The sequence below is a fragment of the Mytilus californianus genome, unplaced genomic scaffold (assembly GCF_021869535.1).
Source record: "Mytilus californianus isolate M0D057914Y unplaced genomic scaffold, xbMytCali1.0.p SCAF_18, whole genome shotgun sequence".
Classification (NCBI taxonomy): Eukaryota; Metazoa; Mollusca; class Bivalvia; order Mytilida; family Mytilidae; genus Mytilus; species Mytilus californianus.
Genome location: NW_026262666.1, coordinates 10842836 through 10864925, shown reverse-complemented (window position 1 = coordinate 10864925; position 22090 = coordinate 10842836). Strand labels below are relative to the sequence as shown.

Sequence of the window (22090 nt, the reverse complement as noted above, 5' to 3'; positions counted from 1 at the left end):
AGCATTCTGAGAGTATTGCATGGCAATACAAATTATTAGTCCCCTACCAGTTAAAAATTCATTGTACTGGAACAAAATGCTAACTTGATCTATAACTTGTCATGGTGTAAACTATATAACAAATATCAAGTCAATATCTTCAAGCATGAGGAAAAAAGTGTGGAAAACTGATTATTTAAGTGAATTTTCTAAGTCCAAGGACCATAACTCTGCACAAAATAATTTGACTTGAACAAAATTTGAACTTGATCTGTAACTTGTCATGATAAAACTATATACCAATTATAAAATCAATATCTTCAAGCATGAGGAAAAAGTGTGGAAAACTGATTATTTGAGTGAATTTTCTAAGCCCAAGAACCATAACTCTGCATAAAATCATCAGACTGGAACAAAATTCGTACTTGATCTGTAATTATAATGATAAAACAATAAACCAAATATCAAATCAATATCTTCAAGCATGAAGAAAAAAGTGTGGAAAGCTGATTTGCCGGACAGACGGATGTACAGACAGATAGACAGAGACAGAGTGCAAACCATAAGTCCCCTTTGACTTCGTTGGTAGGGGACTAAAAATCTGGCAAGATTTGTACCCGTGTCAGTGCTAACGAGTCCATTTTCCATAAATTTAATATTTCCAAGGGGCATAACTCTTTTAATAAACTGCTTCGCTGAGCGCAGCTGGATACGCCCGCAGGGGTCCAACCCTGAACAGTTGGGGCAAAAATGGACACAATATTCAAGCTTGATACAGGTCTGAATTTGGATTGTAATTAAATATTTGACATATTATAGGTTTCTGAATAAATGTAGTCAAAGAACTTGAAATTGGTTATATGAATTGAATTTATATTCAATTAAAGATTTTTTTCTGTTGTGCAATACACTGTGCTGTTGAGCAATACTAGTAAATCTGTTGTCAGACTATAAACAAATAAAGTTCAATAACTTCTCAATGTTATATTGGAAATTTATAAAAAAAACTAAAGGGAGGTTATCTTAATAGATATAAATCAGTCATCAAAGTTTAATGAAAACTGCTCTAAGTACTTTAAGGATATTGTCCAAAAACTTGAAAATCACCCCTTTTTTATGAATAAAATCTTGTAACTCGGAAACATAAAATTTAAAATTTATAAAAATCAAAAGGGAGCTTACAACAATAGATATAAACAATTTACCAAAGTTTCATAAAAAATGCTGAAAGCATTTTTGAGTTATTGTCCGAAAACTGGAAAATCACCCTTTTTGTAACAAATAAAACCCCATAAATCAGAAACGTATAGTCTTAAATTTATAAAAATCAAAAGGGAGCTCATGTCGATAGCATTAAACAATTCACCAAAGTTTCTTGCAAATTGGTGAAATCGTTTTTGAGTTATTGTCCCAAAACTGGAAAATCCCCCCTTTTTAAATGAATAAAACTCCAAAATTCGGAAACGGTAAATTCGAAATTTATAAAAAAACGAAAGGGAGTTCACGTCAATAGATATAAACAATTCACTAAAGTCTCATGCATATTGGTAAAAGCGTTTTTGAGTTAATGTCTGACATGTTGACGATGGACGGACGGACAGACGGACGGTCAACGGTATACCATAATACGTCCCGTTTAAAAGGGCATATTTACTCCAGAAAAGTAAAAGTGACACCACCCAAATACAAACTTGAATAAGCAATATGAAAATAAGTTTCATAACGTCTGGTTGAGGCAATCTAATGTTAGAGAACAGAAACCAATTTTGGGACATACATACAGGACGTACGTACAGGCAAGGGTAAAGCGGAGGCATAATAATTTGAAAATTTAATGAGAACAAAGGCAACAATCTTGAATGTTTGTGTGATAACCATTAGATGATTAATTTTAAAACTTAATTAAACTCACATGATATGCATATATTAGTTTCAACCTACATCATAGATTTTTCCCTATTTTACTTTATTACTTAAAGTATAGGCCCATGTGAAAATCAGACAAGTTTTGAAATTTGAAAGGAATATTCCAACATTTGAAAATCAATCTATCATAAAATTGAGAATGGAAACAAAGAATGTGTAGAAGAGACAACAACACAGCCAAAGAGCAGAAAACAGCCCAAAGCCACCAATGGAATTTCAACACAGCAAGAAATACGGCACTAGGAGGAGGGCTTCAGCTTGCCCCTCAACAATAATTAAAATGTATATTCAGTGAAAATGGACGTCACACTAAACTCTTAAACATATAAATGAACCAAAATTAAAAATAAATGGGGGATGATGCCCCCGCTTGCATATCATATAAATTTATGAAGGGACATAACTGAAGAACGGTAAAAGTGACGCTACCCAAATTTGTACTTGATCTGAGTTTTGTGGTAATAAGTATAGTGTATAAATTTCATAACATTTGGTGGAGGCAAACTTAAGTAAGAGAATGGAAATGAAAAATTCAGCAATTTTTCTAAATTGTAAAGGGGCATAACTCTAGAACAGGAAAAACGTGATGTCACCAAAATTCAAACTTGATCTGTATTCTGTTGTAATAAGCATTGTGTATAAGTTTCATAACATTTGGTTGAGGTAAACAAAAGTTGAAGAACGAAAACAAGAAATTCAGCAATTTTTCCATTTGTAAACAGGCATAACTCTGGAACAGTTATAGTGACACCACCAAAATTCAAACTAGATCTGTATCTTGTGGTAATGAGCATTGTGTATAAGTTTCATAACATTTGGATGAGGCAAACTTAAGTTAGAGAATGGAAACGAAATATTGAGCAATTTTTCCATTTGTAAAGAGGCATTACTCTAGAACGGTTTAAATGACCCCACCAAAATTCAAACTTGATCTGTGTTTTGTGGTAATAAGCATTGTGTATAAGTTTCATAACATTTGGTCAAGGCAAACTAAAGTTAGAGAACGGAAACCAACTTTAGGACGGACGGATGGATGGACGGATGGACAGACAGACGGACTGACCGACAGACGGACAAGGGTAAAACTTAATGCCCCCTCCACTACTGTGGGGGCATAAAAACATTCAAACTAACAAAGGCAAGAGGTTCCTGACTTGGGATAGGCACAATAAAATGCTCCGCTCGGCGCAATCTTGATAAGACTGCAGAGGTAGAACCCTGAAAAGTTGAGGCAAAATTGGACTGTGATTGAACATTTGACACAGCATAGGTTTGTGACACAAAATGAATGTGGTCAAAGAAATGAAAAATTTGAAATTGAACATTTATCTATTATGGTCCAGTATCCAAAATCTAAGTACATGGTTAGAACCAGCTTATCAAAGAACCCCAAAAATTCAATTTTTGATGAAATCAAACAAAAGTAATTTACTCCTTAGTTACGAAATGTCAATTGTGCATTTGATGGTAAATAGTAGCCAATGTACCAAAAAATGATTATTAAAACTTGAAAATGTTAGGATTATATTTAATTAAGAATTATAAGGATTAAACACATTTTTTCTAGAGGTTATTGACGTGTAAACTGGGTCGCTGACTCACAGACTTTTAATACATAAAAGTCCTTCAGACTTTAATTCAGTTTGTCAGTTAACTGCCCCAGTTAACACATCAATAACCTCAAGAACAAATGTGTTTAATCCTATAATACAATATTTTGCAGTCGTATAAAAATATTCACAATAAGTTTGGTTCAAATCATTTCATTTGTTTTTTTTGGAGAAGATTTTTTTACTTGCGCGACAGAAGAAGATAGATGATGGAGACCAAGTTGATTTTTATTTCATTTAAATATACCTTCTGATAAAACTGTAGGTCCCTGCCTTAAGCTTTGATCAGCAGGGACTGTATCAGTATCTTCATTTCTTGCTCCTTGTTCACATCCATAATCCTTTGGGTTTGGCCATTTTTTTGTAGTTTCACTGAACTTAATGGAAATACCTGGAAATAACAAAAGAGAACATGCATGACATGATTAATAAAGTTAAATACAGCAATTCAATTTGAAATTGATTTGTAATAATATCTTGTAACATCTGTTGACTTTTAGAAATTATAAAAAGTTTCAATTGTAGCTTAATTAATTTTCAACCAACCAGATCTTAATTCACAACTACATTTTTTCAGTCACTTGTAAAATTAAACTTTATAAAAAAAGAAAAAGCTCCATCAGTTGTGTTATTGAAAAGAAAACTTTAGAATTGTAAAATGGTTGATTCTGTTTATGAAATTATATACTTTTTTAGTTTCATTTCCCCTCACTCATTATTTTCAACATTTTTTTGAGGGGCAGATGATACAATACATCTTAATCACAATTATTGAAAAGAACCTCTTGCTTAATATTTACTCATTAACTGAAATATTTTAACCAAAGCTCTACTACATTCAAACAAATAAAAGAACAGGGTTCCAATGTCCCCCGCGTTGCACATATTTTATATTTCCAAGGGGCATAACTCTTTTTAAATAAAAAAGTTGATTGTCCACCATTATAAAACTTGTCCGAGAAATTGCTGATATTAACCTATAGTATAAGTATTATAACAAGCATTCTGAGAGTATTGCATGGCAATACATAGTCCCCTACCAGTTAAAAATTCATTGTACTGGAACAAAATGCTAACTTGATCTATAACTTGTCATGATGTAAACTATATAACAAATATCAAGTCAATATCTTCAAGCATGAGGAAAAAAGTGTGGAAAACTGATTATTTAAGTGAATTTTCTAAGTCCAAGAACCATAACTCTGCATAAAATCATCAGACTGGAACAATATTCGTACTTGATCTGTAATTATAATGATAAAACAATAAACCAAATATCAAATCAATATCTTCAAGCATGAAGAAAAAAGTGTGGAAAGCTGATTTGCCGGACTGACGGATGTACAGACAGACAGACAGAGACAGAGTGCAAACCATAAGTCCCCTTTGACTTCGTTGGTAGGGGACTAAAAATCTGGCAAGATTTGTACCCGTGTCAGTGCTAACGAGGCCATTTTCCATAAATTTAATATTTCCAAGGGGCATAACTCTTTTTAATAAACTGCTTCGCTGAGCGCAGCTGGATACGCCCGCAGGGGTCCAACCCTGAACAGTTGGGGCAAAAATGGACACAATATTCAAGCTTGATACAGGTCTGAATTTGGATTGTAATTAAATATTTGACATATTATAGGTTTCTGAATAAATGTAGTCAAAGAACTTGAAATTGGTTATATGAATTGAATTTATATTCAATTAAAGATTTCTTTCTGTTGTGCAATACACTGTGCTGTTGAGCAATACTAGTAAATCTGTTGTCAGACTATAAACAAATAAAGTTCAATAACTTCTCAATGTTATATTAGAAATTTATAAAAAAAACTAAAGGGAGGTTATCTTAATAGATATAAATCGGTCATCAAAGTTTAATGAAAACTGCTCTAAGCACTTTAAGGATATTGTCCAAAAACTTGAAAATCACCCCTTTTTTATGAATAAAATCTTGTAACTCGGAATCATAAAATCTAAAATTTATAAAAATCAAAAGGGAGCTTACAACAATAGATATAAACAATTTACCAAAGTTTCATAAAAAATGCTGAAAGCATTTTTGAGTTATTGTCCGAAAACTGGAAAATCCCCCCTTTTTAAATGAATAAAACTCCAAAATTCGGAAACGGTAAATTCGAAATTTATAAAAAACGAAAGGGAGCTCACGTCAATAGATATAAACAATTCACTAAAGTTTCATGCATATTGGTAAAAGCGTTTTTGTGTTAATGTCCGACATGTTGACGACAGACGGACGGACGGTCAACGGTATTCCATAATACGTCCCGTAAACGGGCGTATAAAAAAAGTCGATAGCCCACCATTAAAGAACTTGTCTCGCCTTTTTTACTAATCATTGATATTATGCTGATAGTCCTAAATATAAAGCTCTACTACAACTATCACATAAACTTAACATGATCCAAGAAAATGAGGTCAAGGTCATATAAACCAAACAAGAAATACATGTACACCTTACAATCATTCAATACACTAAATATAGTTGACCTATTGCTTATAGTTTCTAAGATACAGACTTAACCAAGAAAACTAAACATTAGGGGCCAGCTGAAGGATGCCTCCGGGTGCGGGAGTTTCTCGCTGCATTGAAGACCCATTGGTGGCCTTCGGCTGTTGTCTGCTCTATGGTCGGGTTGTTGTCTCTTTGACACATTCCCCATTTCCATTCTTAATTTTATTGACCAATGAACCATGAAAATGAGGTCAAGGTCAGATGAACCATGCCAGGCAGACATGCACAGCTTGAAATCCTTCCAAGAAAAACAGACCAAAACACAAAAACTTAACACTGAGCAATGAACCGTGAAAATGAGGTCAAGGTCAAATAAAACCTGCAAGACTGACATGTACATCATAAAATATTTCCATACACCAAATATAGTTGACCTATTGCATATAGTATTAGAAATAAAAAAAAAATGTGGATAGTGTCCACATGTGGACACAGATGATGCACCCGCTTGCATATCATATAGTTATAAAGGGACATAACTGAAGAACGGTAAAAGTGACGCTACCCAAATTTGAACTTGATCTGAGTTTTGTGGTAATAAGCATTGTGTGTAAGTCTCATAACATTTGGTTGAGGCTAACTAAAGAAGAGAACAGAAACTAAAAATTCAGCAATTTTTCTATTTGTAAACACGCATAACTCTAGAACGGTTGTGTATAAGTTTTATAACATTTGGTTGAGACAAACTAAAGTTAGAGAATGGAACATAAAATTCAGCAATTTTTATGTTTATAAATTAAGGGACATAACTCAAGAATGGTAAAAGTGTTACCATCAAATTTCGTACTTAATCTGTATTATGTAGTAATAAGCATTGTGTATAAGTTTCATAACATTTGGTTGAGGCAAACTAAAGTTAGAAAACGGAAACAAAAAATTTGTACTTGATCTTAGTTTTGTGGTAATGAATATTGTGTATAGGTTTCATAATGTTTGGTTGGGGCAAACTTAAGTTACAGAATGGAAACTAAAAATTTTGCAATCTTTTGATTTATAAAGGGGCATAACTCAATAATGATTAAAGTGACACTACCCAAATTCAACTTGATCTGTGTTTTATCAGTGGAAGTCAAAATTAAACATTGCATTGTATAAAGCATTGATTGTAGTTGATTCAACTATAATCATGGACAAAGAAAGATAACTCCAATTTTAATAAAATTACTTGATATTTAGAAGAAAATAAAAATTTTGCAATTTTTCCATTTCTAAAGGGGCATAACTCTAGAATGGTTAAAGTGACGCCACCAAAATTCAAACTTGATCTGTGTTTTGTGGTAATAAGCATTGTGTATAAGTTTCATAACATTTGGTTGAGGCAAACTTAAGTTAAGATTGGAAACCAAAATTCAGCATTTTTTCCATTTGTAAAGGGGCATAACTCTAGAACGGTAAAAGTGATGCCACCAAAATTCATACTTGATCTGTGTTTTGTGGTAATAAGCATTGTGTATAAGTTTCATAACATTTGGTTGAGGCAAACTTAAGTTAGAGATTGGAAACGAAAAATTCAGCATTTTTTCACTTTGTAAAGGGGCATAACTCTAGAACCGTAAAAGTGATGCCACCAAAATTCAAACTTGATCTGTGTTTTGTGGTAATAAGCATTGAGTATAAGTTTCATAACATTTGGTTGAGGCAAACTAAAGTTAGAGAATGGAAACCAATTTTGGAACGTACGTACATACAGACGGACAAGGGTACAACTTAATGCCCCCTCCGCTACGGCGGGGGCATAAAAAAGACCAAAACTCAAAAACTTAACTTTTACCACTGAACCATGAAAATGAGGTCACGGTCAGAAGACACCTGCCCGCTAGACATGTACACCTTACAATCATTCCATACTCCAAATATAGTAGACCTATTGCATACAGTATAAGAAAAACAGACCAAAACACAAAAACTTAACTATAAACACTGAACCATGAAAATGAGGTCAAGGTCAGATGACACCTGCCAGTTGGACATGTACACCTTACAGTCCTTCCATACACCAAATATGCTAGACCTATTGCTTCTAGTATCTGAGATATGGACTTGAACACCAAAACTTAACCTTGTTCACTGGTCCATGAAACGAGGTCGAGGTCAAGTGAAAACTGTCTGACAGCATGAGGACCTTGCAAGGTACGCACATATTAAATATAGTTATCCTATTACTCATTATAAGAGAGAAATTAACATTACAAAAAATCTTAACTTTTTTTTCAAGTAGTCATTGAACCATGAAAATGAGGTCAAGGACAATGGACATGTGACATATGGAAACTTCGTAACATAAGGCATCTATATACAAAGTATGAAGCATCCAAGTCTTCCACCTTCTAAAATATAAAGCTTTTAAGAAGTTAGCTAACGCTGCCGCCGCCGTAGCCGCCGGATCACTATCCCTATGTCGAGCTTTCTGCAACAAAAGTCGCAGGCTCGACAAAAATCTGGCAAGAATTGTACCCGTCAGAGTGCTAACGAGGCCATTATCCATACATTTAATATTTCCAAGGGGCATAATTCTTTTAAAAAAAGTTGATCGTCCACCATTATAAAAAATGTCCAAGATATTGCTGATATTAACCTATAGTGTAAGTATTATAAAAATTTAGCAAGATTTGTACCCGTGACAGTACTAGTGCTAATGAGGCCATTTTCCATATATTTAATAGTTCCAAGGGGCATAACTCTTTTTGAAAAAGTCGATCATCCACCATTATAGAACTTGCTGAGATATTGCTGATATTAACCTATAGTATAAGTTTTATAAAAATCTGGCAAGAATTGTACCTGTGAGAGTGCTAACGAGTCCATTTTCCATAAATTTAATATTTCCAAGGGGCATAACTCTTTTTAAAAAAGTTGATCGTCCACCTTTATAGAACTTGTTAGAGATATTGGTGATATTAACCTAAGCATAAGTTTTTATAAAAATCTGGCAAATTGTACAATGAAAGCACTATAACAAGACTGGACAGACCGGTATTTCCATGTCCCCCACACATGACAACGCGTTACGCGGGGGACAATAAAGGTGTAATACCACCAAATCATAGTACGTCACATCCGGTTGCATACGAAAATAGGTCGAAAAAAAATATTCCCTTGAATTTGACAGTTGTAGATAATTGATCCTACATTTCATTGCAGTAAAACATTTCTGGGTCATAAACATATATCTTGGGTATTTCAAAGCACCATTTTTTTTTTATTTGGGGTTTCTATAGAATATTTTGGAAACTTGAGGTTACATGGTTACTAAAGCTTGTACACAGGTTAAAAAAGGGGGAAAATTTGATTGGTTAACTTCCAGTGATGGTTATTTTCTTATATGCAATGAAATGTTATGTGAAATTTTTTCTATAGTACTGGACAGGATCAAACTTTACTCATGCCAAGTATTTCTTTATTTGAACCAAAGATAAATTCTGCACAATTTTTTGAAAAGTGCAAATTTAACAAAGACTAATAGGGGAAAATCAATGGTGGTATTACACCTAATATGGGAAGCTGTACATGCACCTTTGACCTTGTGAGTACTCTCATGTGTTAAAATTTCTTGCTATTTAAGTGAAATATTACTAATAATGAAATATTCTGAGTGGATTGAGTCTCCAAAACACATTTTATGAGAAAATTTCCTTGAAATAGGACTTTACCATGAATATTAGTTGACAGAATAAGCCATACTTAGAGTTTTGGGGAGCTTTTTCTCCTTTTTTCTTATATTCTGCTATACTAGAAAATTTTTCCTAAGAAATACTTTAATAAATATATAGTTTTAAGTAAATGAAATTATTTTTAAAGCAGTAACAACAAATTATTCACCAAAAGAGAAGCTTTTTATGTCCCTCTCTGGAACGCGGCGTAAATTTAAGTTTTACGTAAGGACTTATGGAAACCTCCTTGGAGACAGTAAACTTTTATACGGATAGTTCATTCAGCTTGAATACTTCAATTAATCATTTATTATAACATTTCTATCATAAATGAGTGAAAGTTACCCCAAAATTTTTATTTATTGGCCTATAAAGTAGAAATTTTGAGGAAATGAGAGGTATAAATGGACCAAAAGAGACCTTATAAAGAAGACAAAGAGGTCCATTAGTAGTATTTATCATCCTAAAGTCATCTTTTGTATCATATTCAACTGTTTGTAGGCAGATGAGATAAATATTTGATAATTTATTGGTCCACACTATATTCTATCATGATGCGGCTTGGTTTGGATTTTTCGAAGAAATTTAGCTCGAATCGCTGTAGATGTCGTCTTACATTATACTAGATTTTTCTCAAACTATTGAACTGATTATGACAAAACTTGACAGGAATGCTTGAAATAACCAGTATTACAAAGGAAAAAAGTCACATTCAGTTTATTTAACAAAAAAGTCTTCTTTAGGTGTAATACCACCAAATCATAGTACGTCACATCCGGTTGCATACGAAAATAGGTCGAAAAAAAATATTCCCTTGAATTTGACAGTTGTAGATAATTGATCCTACATTTCATTGCAGTAAAACATTTCTGGGTCATAAACATATATCTTGGGTATTTCAAAGCACCATTTTTTTTTTATTTGGGGTTTCTATAGAATATTTTGGAAACTTGAGGTTACATGGTTACTAAAGCTTGTACACAGGTTAAAAAAGGGGGAAAATTTGATTGGTTAACTTCCAGTGATGGTTATTTTCTTATATGCAATGAAATGTTATGTGAAATTTTTTCTATAGTACTGGACAGGATCAAACTTTACTCATGCAAAGTATTTCTTTATTTGAAACAAAGATAAATTCTGCACAATTTTTTGAAAAGTGCAAATTTAACAAAGACTAATAGGGGAAAATCAATGGTGGTATTACACCTAAATGCCTTAAAATGGAAAATGTGTCCAAGGGACACAGATGATACCTCTGCTTGCATATGACATTCAGAAGGGACATAAATAGAGAAATGTAAAAGTGACGCCACCAAAATTCAAACTTGATCTGTGTTTTATTGTAGTTAGCATTGTGTATAAGTTTCATAACAGTTGGTTGAGGCAAACTAAAGTTAGAGAATGGAAACAACTGGGACTTCAACAGAGCAAGAAAATACGGCACCTGGAGGTGGGCTTCAGCTGGCCCCTCAACAATAATTATAATGTATATTATAGTTCAGTGAAAATGGACGTTACACTAAACTCTTAAACATATAAATGAACAAAAATTAAATAACTTGCTTCGCCGAGGGCAGCTGGATACGACGGCAGAGGTCCAACCCTGAACAGTTGGGGCAAAAATGGACACAATATTCACGCTTGATACAGGTCTGAATTTGGGTTGTAATTAAATATTTGACACATAATAGGTTTCTGACACAGAATAACTGTAGTCAAAGAACTTAGAATTGGTTATATGATTTGAATTTATATTCAATTTTTTGCTTTTGTGCAATACACTATGCTGTCGCGAGTTGACCCCCCCCCCCCCCCCCCCCCAAAAAAAAATTTTGAAGAAGTTTCCTTTTTAATTTCTGAAATCTTGGGGAGAAAAAATGATCCCCACCCACCAAATTTTTTTTTACCCCCCCCCCCCCAATTTTTTTTTTAACCTCCCCCCCCCCCCTTTCCAAAAAAAAAATTCTTTCCCTCAAGATATGGTCATGATCTCAATTCAAATTTCCAATGGAGTTTGCAACCATAAAAACCCATTTAAATACATCATCAAAGTATTAAAATAGAAAATGACATACATAATCATGGCTAAAATTAATATACCTTCATCAGCATTTAATAGTAACTTCTAATAAATTGCTTCACCGAGCGCAGCTGGATACGACCGCAGAGGTCCAACCCTGAACAGTTGGGGCAAAAATTAATATACTTTAATCAGCATTTTTAAAATTATTAAAATAGTAACTTCTAAAAATAAATTGACAGCTAATCACCTCAACATAATACAACATTTCTTTATACATAATTTAAAAGCAGTGTAAGGGAGGTAATTCAAACACAACATTGCACTTAAGTAATTGTCCATTAACCAGGACACTCTTGTTTTTTCTCACTTTTTTGCCCCTAATTCCTCAACGGTTTGAGCCATAACCCCCCAAAGCCAATCCTTATATACCCATCCCTTTGTGGTATGGAAACTTGTGGTATAATTTCAGAGAGATCCATACACCATTCCACAAGTTATTGTCATGAAACTAGAAAAATGCTTATTTGGGCCCCTTTTTGGCCCTTAATTCCTAAACTGTTGGGACCATAACCCCCAAAATCAATCCACACCTTCCTTTTGTGGTTATAAACCTTGTGTTTAAATTTCACATAGATTTCTATTTACTAATACTAAAGTTATTGTCCAGAAACCAAATGTCTTAGGACGACGACGACATGATACCAATATACGACTGCAAATTTTTTTTAATTTTTTGTGGTCGTATAAAAATAAATTGACAACTAATCACCTCAAGACAATACAACATTTCTTTATAACAGAACCATTGTAAGGGAGGTAACTCTTAATGCCAAAAAAAACCAAACAAATGATATTGATCACAAATAAACAAATTTATTACCACTGAACCCTTTGATATACACTATTATTATATTATATATACTTCCATCACAGTATTTGATGTTTCTAGAAACAGCTAAAAAATAATTCATACTAGAACTAGCAGACAACTTTACTTAATTTAAAAGCAATGTAATTGAGGTAATTCAAATATAACATTGTATTTATTATCTTTTGAATTTAATGTAAATTAAATCAAACAAAACAAATTTTATAGCCTAAGGACCACAATTTGGACCAATTAGAAAATGGAACCAACAACCAAATACACATTTAATTCAGCATATGAAAAAAATTGTAATACTAATAGCATGAAAAATTGTAATACTTATAGCAAAAAGTCCCAACATAAAGAATCAAAGCTTTCTCAAAATCAATAAAGAGCAGTATTCCAAAAATATTGTTCTCTTCTATATACTGTAAAATATCATGAATCAATTGAATGCTATCACTTATATAATGCTTAATGGTCCAATATCTATTTCATAAAGATCCAAAGACCAATACTTAAGTAATTGTCCTTTAACCAGGAAACCCTTGTTTTTCCCCCCTTTTTGCCCCTAATTCCTAAACGGTTTGAGCCATAACCCCCCAAAGCCAATCCTAACCAACCGTTTGTTGTATGGAAACTTGTGGTACAATTTCAGAGAGATCCATAACCTGTTCCACCAGTTATTGTCTGGAAACTAGAAAAATGCTAATTTGGGCCCCTTTTTGGCCCCTCATTCCTAAACTGTTGGGACCATAACCCCCAAAATCAATCCGAACCTTCCTTTTGTGGTTTCAAACCTTGTGTTTAAATTTCATAGATTTCTATTTACTTATACTAAAGTTATTGTCCGGAAACCAAATGTCTTCGGACGACGCTGACGCCGACGACTTGATACCAATATACGACCGCAAAATTTTTTGTGGTCGTATAAAAACCATTCAAACTAATAAAGGCCAGAGGTTCTTGACTTGGGATAGGCACAAAAATGTGGTGGGGTAATTGTTATATACATATGCACATTCATGGATCTACAATCTGTCAATACCTGTATCTTGGCATTGCACAAGGTCATGTTTTTCTCTGACTGTTTATGATGTCTTTACACTAAATCCATTGGATATTGGATGTGTAATGATTGATAGTTTAGTCTTAGATACATGATTTTTTTTATTATTTGTTATTGGCTTTGAACTAGCTGTCAGTAACTGAGAGTACCCTCAGATCTGTACTTTTTGTTGTTGGGATGTACAAGTACCTGGCCATGTACACTCTGTGTTTTTGTTAGATGTATGTCTATTTGTATCCATCTGATGAGTTAAGCCTTTTTCAACTGATTTTTATAGTTTGTTTTACTGTTACACCACTGTCCCAGGTTAGGGGGAGGGTTGGGACCCTGCTATAAACATGTTTAACCCCGCCACATTCTGTATGTATGTGCCTGTCCCAAGTCAGGAGCCTGTAATTCAGTGGTTGTCGTTTGTTGCTGTGTTACATGTTTGTTTTTCGTTCATTGTTTTGTACATAAATTAGACCGTTAGTTTTCTCGTTTGAATTGTTTTACATTTGTCATTTCGGGGCCTTTTATAGCTGACTATGCGGTATGGGCTTTGCTCATTGTTGAAGGCTGTACGGTGATCTATAGTTGGTTATTTCTGAGTCATTTGGTCTCTTGTGAAGAGTTGTCTCATTGGCAATCATACCACATCTTCTTTTTTTTATATCAAACGTGTTTTGTAAAATCTCAACCCTCCCCCTATACCTCTAGCCAATGTGGAATAAACTAACACACAGCAATACGCACAGTAAAATTCAGTTTTTAAAGAAATGTGAGAATAAAATGCTCCGCTGGGCGCAGCTTGATACGACCGCAGATGTCGAACCCTGAACAGTTGGGGCAAGTATGGACACAACATTCAAGCTTGATACAGCTCTGAATTTGGATTGTGATTAAATATTTGACACAGCATAGGTTTCTGACACAGAATGAATGTGGTCTAAGAACTTAATTTTTTTTAATTTACCTATTATGGTCCAATATCCAAAATCTAAATACATGGTTAGATTCAGCATATCAAAGAATCCAAAGAATTCAATTTTTTATGAAATTAAACAAAGTTTAATTTTGGACCCTTTTGACCTCAATGTGGACCAATTTGATAACAGGGCCCAAAAATCAAAATACATGATTAGATTCAGCATATCAAAGAACCCCATATATTCAATTTTTGTTGAAATCAAACAAAGTTTAATTTTGGACCCCAACTTGGACCAACTTGAATACTGGGCCCATAATCAAAAATCTAAACACATGTTTAGATTTGGCATATCAAAGAACCCCATTAATTCAATTTCTGATGAAATCAAACAAAGTTTAATTTTGGACCCTTTTGACCTCAATATGAACCAATGTGATAGCAGGGCTCGACAATAACGCTTGTCCGATTGTCCGGTACCAGATGAAAAAAAGGTCGGACAAGTAAAAGCTATATCAAGCTTGTCCGATGGGACAAGTAAATTTATTCTGCATAAAATAAATTTAATCCAACTTTGATGAACAAAGTAATTATAAACAAAAAACAAGAAAAGAAGATAAAAACAAGTATTAATTTGACATGTTTACTTGCAATCGATAACTTAAAAACTGGTTCTTTGTCAGGTACTTTTTAACAGGTAAAAGGCATACTATTATCAGAAACCAGTCTTACTGATCCGAATCAGCCATGCGCTTTGTAGATGGATAACTTTACAAGACAGTTTGTCTCCAGCTTGGAACAATTCTGTTGCTTTATAATAAATACCAAACCAGTAATTTTTAAACAAAAATATTTTTTAAATAAAAATAAAGAAATTATTTACCATAAATTTCACAAAATCAGATTTGATCATATGTAGAAAAAAAAACAATACTTGCAATACTGTGACCTATAATAGTTGTTAATTTCTGTGTCATTTGGTCTCTAGCAGAGAGTTATCTTATTGGCAATCATACCTCATCTTCTTTTTTTTATTGATTGCATTTGAATAAACTTTTTTTCAGCTTAAAAAAACTAACTTCTGTTATATTGTTCTAATTCATTTTGTTCCTGGAATCAACTTAAAATGCAAAAAAAGGTTATTATTAAGATTTTTTTTGGACAAGTTACAATTTCTTTCGGACAAGTAAATTTTGGTATGTACTTGTCCTACTGGACAAGTTGAAAACAAAGTTATTGTAGAGGCCTGGATAGCGGGGCCCACAAATAAAAAATCTAAATACATGGTTAGATTCAGCATATCAAAGAACCCCATATATTCAATTTTTGTTGAAATCAAACAAAGTTTAATTTTGGACCCCAATTTGGACCAACTTGAAAACTGGGCCCAAAATCAAAAATCTAAATACATGTTTAGATTCAGCATATCAAAGAACCCCATATATTCAATTTTTGTTAAAATCAAACTAAGTTTAATTTTGGACCCTTTGGACCTTAATGTAGACCAATTTGAAAACTGGACCCAAAATTAAAAATCTAAATACACGGATCAGATTCGGCATAACAAATAAATAAATGTGGTCAAAGATTTTACAAATCTAATGCGCTATATACTGTGCAATTAAAGATTACTTCTTGAAATTTTTCAATATTTGAAATTTGAAAAAAAAAATAATATTTGAAGAATAATTCTTTTTAATTTCTGAAATCTGAAATGAGAAAAAATTGACCCTCCACAATTTCTTTTTACCCCACCCCCACCCCCCCTTTTCCCCCAAAAAATTCTTTCCCTCAAAATATGGTCATAATCTCAATTCAAATTTCCAATGGAATTTGCAACCATGCTTACCCATTTAAATTTACCATAGTGCTAACTTAATATATCTTATAATAGAATTTAAAATATGGTGTCAAATCTTTCATATGGATTTTTTTGTAAAAAAAAAAAGATGCAACATTTGCAGATATTTTTACTGGTCTTCCTTTATAAATATGCATTTCTTCGTTGTATTTGGATTACCTCCCTTACACTGTTTTAAATTGTCTTAATTGTTCATTAACCATTACTTTATACATAATTACAAGAGGCTCTCAAGAGCTTGAATCGCTCACCTGTATTTCAGAGGAGAAGATTTTTAAATGTTAGCAAACTTGATGAACAAATTGTGTAAAAAAGTCTTTAAAGGGCAATCACTCCTTAAGGGGTCAATTGACAATTTTGGTCATATTAACTTTTTTGTAGATCTTACTTTGCTGAACATTATTGCTGCTTACAGTTTATATATATCTATAATAATATTCAAAATAATAACAAAAAACTGCAAAATTTTGTTAAAACTACCAATTCGGTGGCAGCAACCCAACAATGGGTTGTTCCGATTCGTCTGAAAATTTCAGAGCTGATAGATCTTGACCAATTGAACAATTTTACCCCATGTCAGATTTGCTCTAAAAGCTTTAGTTTTTGAGATATAAGTCAAAAACTGCATTTTACCCCTATGTTCTATTTTTAGCCATGGCGGCCATGTTTGTCGATGAATCGAAACTTCGGATACAATTTATAAACTAGATACCCTAAGGAACATTTAGTTAAAGTTTGAAGGTAATTGGCCCAGTAGTTTCAGAGGAGAAGATTTTTAAATGTTAGCAAACTTGATGAACAAATTGTGTAAAATTGTCTTTAAAGGGCAATAACTCCTTAAGGGGTCAATTGACAATTATGGTCATGTTAACTTTTTTGTAGATCTTACTTTGCTGAACATTATTACTGCTTACAGTTTACATATATCTATAATAATATTCAAAATAATAACAAAAAACTGCAAAATTTTGTTAAAACTACCAATTCGGTGGCAGCAACCCAACAATGAGTTGTTTGATTCGTCTGAAAATTTCAGAGTTGATAGATCTTAACCAATTGAATAATTTTAGCCAGGTCAGATTTGCTCTAAAAGCTTTAGTTTTTGAGATATAAGCCAAAAACTGCATTTTACCCCTATGTTCTATTTTTAGCCATGGCGGCCATGTTTGTTGATGCATCAAAACTTCGGATACAATTTATAAACTAGATACCCTAAGGAACATTCAGGTAAAGTTTAAAGGTGTTTGGCCCAGTAGTTTCAGAGGAGAAGATTTTTGAAATAGTTTACGACAACAGATGACGACGACAGACGACAACGACATACAACGGACGACGACGGACGCCAAGTGATGGCATAAGCTCACATGGGGCCCTTCGGCCCCGGTGAGCTAAAAAAGCAGTGTAAGGGAGGTAATTCAAATGATGTATTTGATTTATCTCCCTTACACTGCTTTACATTATGTTTTGTACTAAAGTATTTGTCCATTAACCAGGACAACCTTGTTTTTCCCCCTTTTTTGCCCCTAATTCCTAAACGGTTTGAGCCATAACCCCCCTAAGCAAATCCTAACCATCCCTTTGTGGTATGGAAACTTGTGGTATAATTTCAGAGAGATCCATACACCTTTCCACAAGTTATTGTCTGGAAATTAGAAAATGCTTATTTTTGGCCCCTAATTACTTAACTGTTGGTACCATAACCCCCAAAATCAATCCCAACCTTCCTTTTGTGGTATTTAACCTTATGGTAAAATTTCATAGAGATCCATTCACTTACAACTAAAGTTGGAGTGCAAAAACCAATGTGTCTTCGGATGACGACGACGATGCCAACGTCATACCAATATACGACCGCAAAATTTTTTGCGGTCATAAAATTTTGCGGTCATATAAAAAATGCTGAGTCAGATGTTAGAATATATAGGTAACAGAAGAAACTAAGCAAAATGACAATAATCAACTTCACTTTTTAATAATTCTTTCATCAAACAAAAGTTACTGTCAAGATATATTTGTGTTGTTGTGTTAAGAAAATTAGTAAAGTTGAAACTTGATGAAACATAAAGTTACTTTACTAATTATATATAATGTGTCTGTATCGATTAGTTTCCGACCATGTTTAATAATTTCTATATGCATATTATATGTAAAGTATTTACTTTAACAAACTGCATAATATAAAAGTTCTTGAATAAAAACTGTAAGAGCAGTGAGCTGGACAACCCATGTACCCTATGTTGGAGAGGCAGAAAGACAGACAAAGGACAGAAGACAGGGGTAAAACAATATACCCCTGACATTTTGTCATCTGGCATAAATACCTTCTGATGAATCAGTATTTGCTTGTAAATCTTGAGATCTCATGCTTCCATCTTGTTTAACAGTAAAATTACCCTTGAGCATAGTTCCTTGTTGTTTATTGGGTTGATTGCTTGTACTGCTAAATAGTTGGCTAGGTGTTTTAGAGTTCAATTGATCATTAAGATTTTTTGTTTGCTTTAATTTAACAGCACCATTTTTTTCATTACGGCTTGGTTTCTGGTGTTGTTTTTCAGGCTTATCATTGGAAGTCTTGTCCATATTATTGCTTATAAAATTGGATTTATTCATATTTTGATCTTCATCATGTTCATCCATCATCTCCTTTTCCATTTTATTCTCATTCGAATTGGGATTATTTCTACATTCCCCCATCATGCCTACACCAGCTTCATAATCTGCAGTCAAAAGTTCATTCACTGAAATGAAAAACATAAATTAAAAAAAAAAATAGACTGAAAACAACTTACAATTTCCTTTTTTACCCAGATAATGGCCAAAATCTGAAAATCTGCAAAATAGTAATAAAATGCTTCGCTGGGGCGCAGCTTGATACGACCGCAGAGGTCGAACCCTGAACAGTTGGGGCAAGTATGGACACAAAATTCAAGCTTGATACAGCTATGACTTTGGATTGTCATTAAATATTTGACACAGCATAGGTTTCTGACACAGGATGAATGTGGTGTAAGAAGTGGAAAAAATTTAATTTACCTATTATGGTGGAATCTCCATAAACTAAATTGTTTGTTAATTTCAATATATCAAAGAATATGTAGAATTCAATGTTTGATGTAATGTAATAAAGTTGAAATTTGGACCGTTTTTGTTCAATGTGGACCAATTTGGTAACATGTATAAATAATCAAAAATCTAAATACATGGGAGCCCATTTAAATACATCATAAAGGTATTAAAATAGAAAGTGACATCATAGTCATGGCTAAAAATAAACAAAAATCCTTAATCAGCAACATTTAAAGTAATATCTAAAAATAAAATTCCTTTGTAACCATAAAAGCCCATTTAAATACATCATAAAGATATTAAAATAGAAAATGACATCATAGTCATGGCTAAACATAGCAAAAAACCCTTAATCAGCATCATTTAACAGTAATATCTAAAAATGGAAATTACATCATAAAGGTATTAAAATAGAAAATGACATCATAGTCATGGCTAAAAATAAACAAAATCCTTAATCAGCATCAGCAACATTTTATAGTAATATCTAAAAATAAAATTCCTTTGTAACCATAAAAGCCCATTTAAATACATCATAACAGATATTAAAATAGAAAATGACATCATAGTCATGGCTAAACATAGCAAAAACCTTAATCAGCATCATTTAACAGTAATATCTAAAAATAAAAATTTCTTTGCAACCATAAAAGTAAAATAGAAAATGACATCATAATCATAGCTAAAAATAAACAAAAATTTTTTTTATTGGCAAATTTTAAATGGAGTTTATTATACTAAAACAATAAATTTGCAACCATAAACATGATAAAACCCCATTTAAACACATCATAAAAGTATTAAATAATTCAACTACATCATAAGGCTATAAAAATAGAAAATGACTTCATAGTCAAGGCTAAAGGTAAACAAAAAACCTTCATCAGCAAAATTTTATATTGGCAAATTTCCAATGAAGTTTATTACACTAAAATTGTTGGCAAATTTCCAATGCATTTATTAACAATAAAGTTATTGGCAAATTTCCAATTTACATAATTTAAAAGCAGTGTAGATGAGATATTTAAATGAGTTTGAATTACCAACCTTACACTGCTTTTAAATAATGTTCTTTACTCAATTATTTGTCTATTAAAATGGAAACCCTTGTTTTTTAACCTTTTTTCCCCTTATTCCTTAAACATTAGAGCACACTAAAAAAATCCTTATTTTCGACCAATATTTGGCCCCTTATTCATAAATGTTTGAGCAATTAACCCCAAAACTCAATTCCTACTTTCTCTTCGTGAAAAAAAATAACTAACTTAAAATGTAAATTTTAAACAAAAAAAAAAAGGAAAAAAAAAAATTACCCCTTTTTTGACCCCCGCCCCCCTTATGATTCATCACCCCCATCCCCCTTTCCCCCCAAACCAAGCTCAATAACAGCCTTGCCTTTGTGGTATGGTACCTTGTAATACAATTTTAGAGAGATCCATACACTTGAACACAAGTTATTGTCTAGAAACTAAAAAATGCTTATTTTAAACCCCTTTTTAGGCCCCTTATTACTAAACGTTTTGGGCAATTACCACAACACTCAATTCCAGCTTTCCCTTTGTGAAATGGAACCTTGTAGTAAAATTTCAGAAAGATCCATACACTTACACACAAGTTATTGTCATGAAACTAGAAAAATGCTTGTTTTTTGCCCCCTTTTGGCCCCTTATTCCTAAAATTTTGAGGCAATTAACCCCAAAATCAATCCCAGCATTGACCCTTTGTGATATGGAATCTTGTGGTACAATGTCAAAGAGATCCATATGCTAACACACAAGTTATGTCTGGAAGTTACAAAAATGCTTATTTTCGGCCCCTTTTTGGCCCCTAATTCCTTAACTGTTGGTACCATAACCCCCAAAATCAATCCCCACCTTCCTATTGTGGTATTGAACCTTATGGTAAAATTTCATAGAGATCCATTCACTTAAACTAAAGTTAGAGTGCGAAAACCATTGTGTATTCGGACGACGACGCCGGACGACGACGACGACGACGACGCCAACGTCATACCAATATACGACCTCAAAATTTTTTTGCGGTCGTATAAAAATGGATAATTCAGCGAACCATCACTTCAAAAAAGGCTGTCAAAAATTATAACACGTTTAATCAAATGCTTCGCTGAGCGCAGCCTGATAGAACCGCAGAGGTCGAACCCTGAACAGTTGGGGCAATATTCAAGCTTGATACTGTCTGAATTTGGATTGTGATCATGTTTTTGACATAATATAGGTTTCTGATACAAAATAAATGTGGTCAAAGATCTTAAAAATCTATTGCACAATACTGTGCAATTGAAGATTTGAAAAATTTTGACTAAAAAAAAAATATGAACCCCTTCAAAAAATTTGAAAAAAAAATCCCCCCCCCCCAACTTTTTGAACCCCCCCTTGGAGCAATTACCCCCAAACTCAATCCCAGCCTTCCCTTCGTAGTATGGAACCTTGTAGTACAATTTTAGAGAGATCCATACACTTAAACACAAGTTATGGTCTGGAAACTAGAAAAATGCTTGTTTTTGGCTCCTTTTTTGCCCCTAATTCCTGCATGTTTGAGGCAATTACCCCCCAAACTCAATTCCAGCCTTCCCTTTGTGATATGGAA

At 33.1% G+C, this 22090-nt stretch overlaps 1 protein-coding gene across 3 annotated transcripts in view; it reads right to left on the bottom strand.

The window, feature by feature from the left end:
- The window catches only part of LOC127726711 (uncharacterized), an 85870-nt gene that overhangs the window by 54550 nt on the left and 9230 nt on the right, over positions 1-22090 (bottom strand). For all 3 annotated transcript variants that reach the window (XM_052234177.1, XM_052234176.1, XM_052234178.1), the window contains exons 2-3: positions 18739-19155; positions 3763-3906 (exon numbers count right to left, since the gene is read on the bottom strand). In XM_052234177.1, the coding sequence (XP_052090137.1) occupies positions 3763-3906; positions 18739-19155 (561 nt within the window). The remainder of the gene's footprint in view (positions 1-3762; positions 3907-18738; positions 19156-22090) is intronic.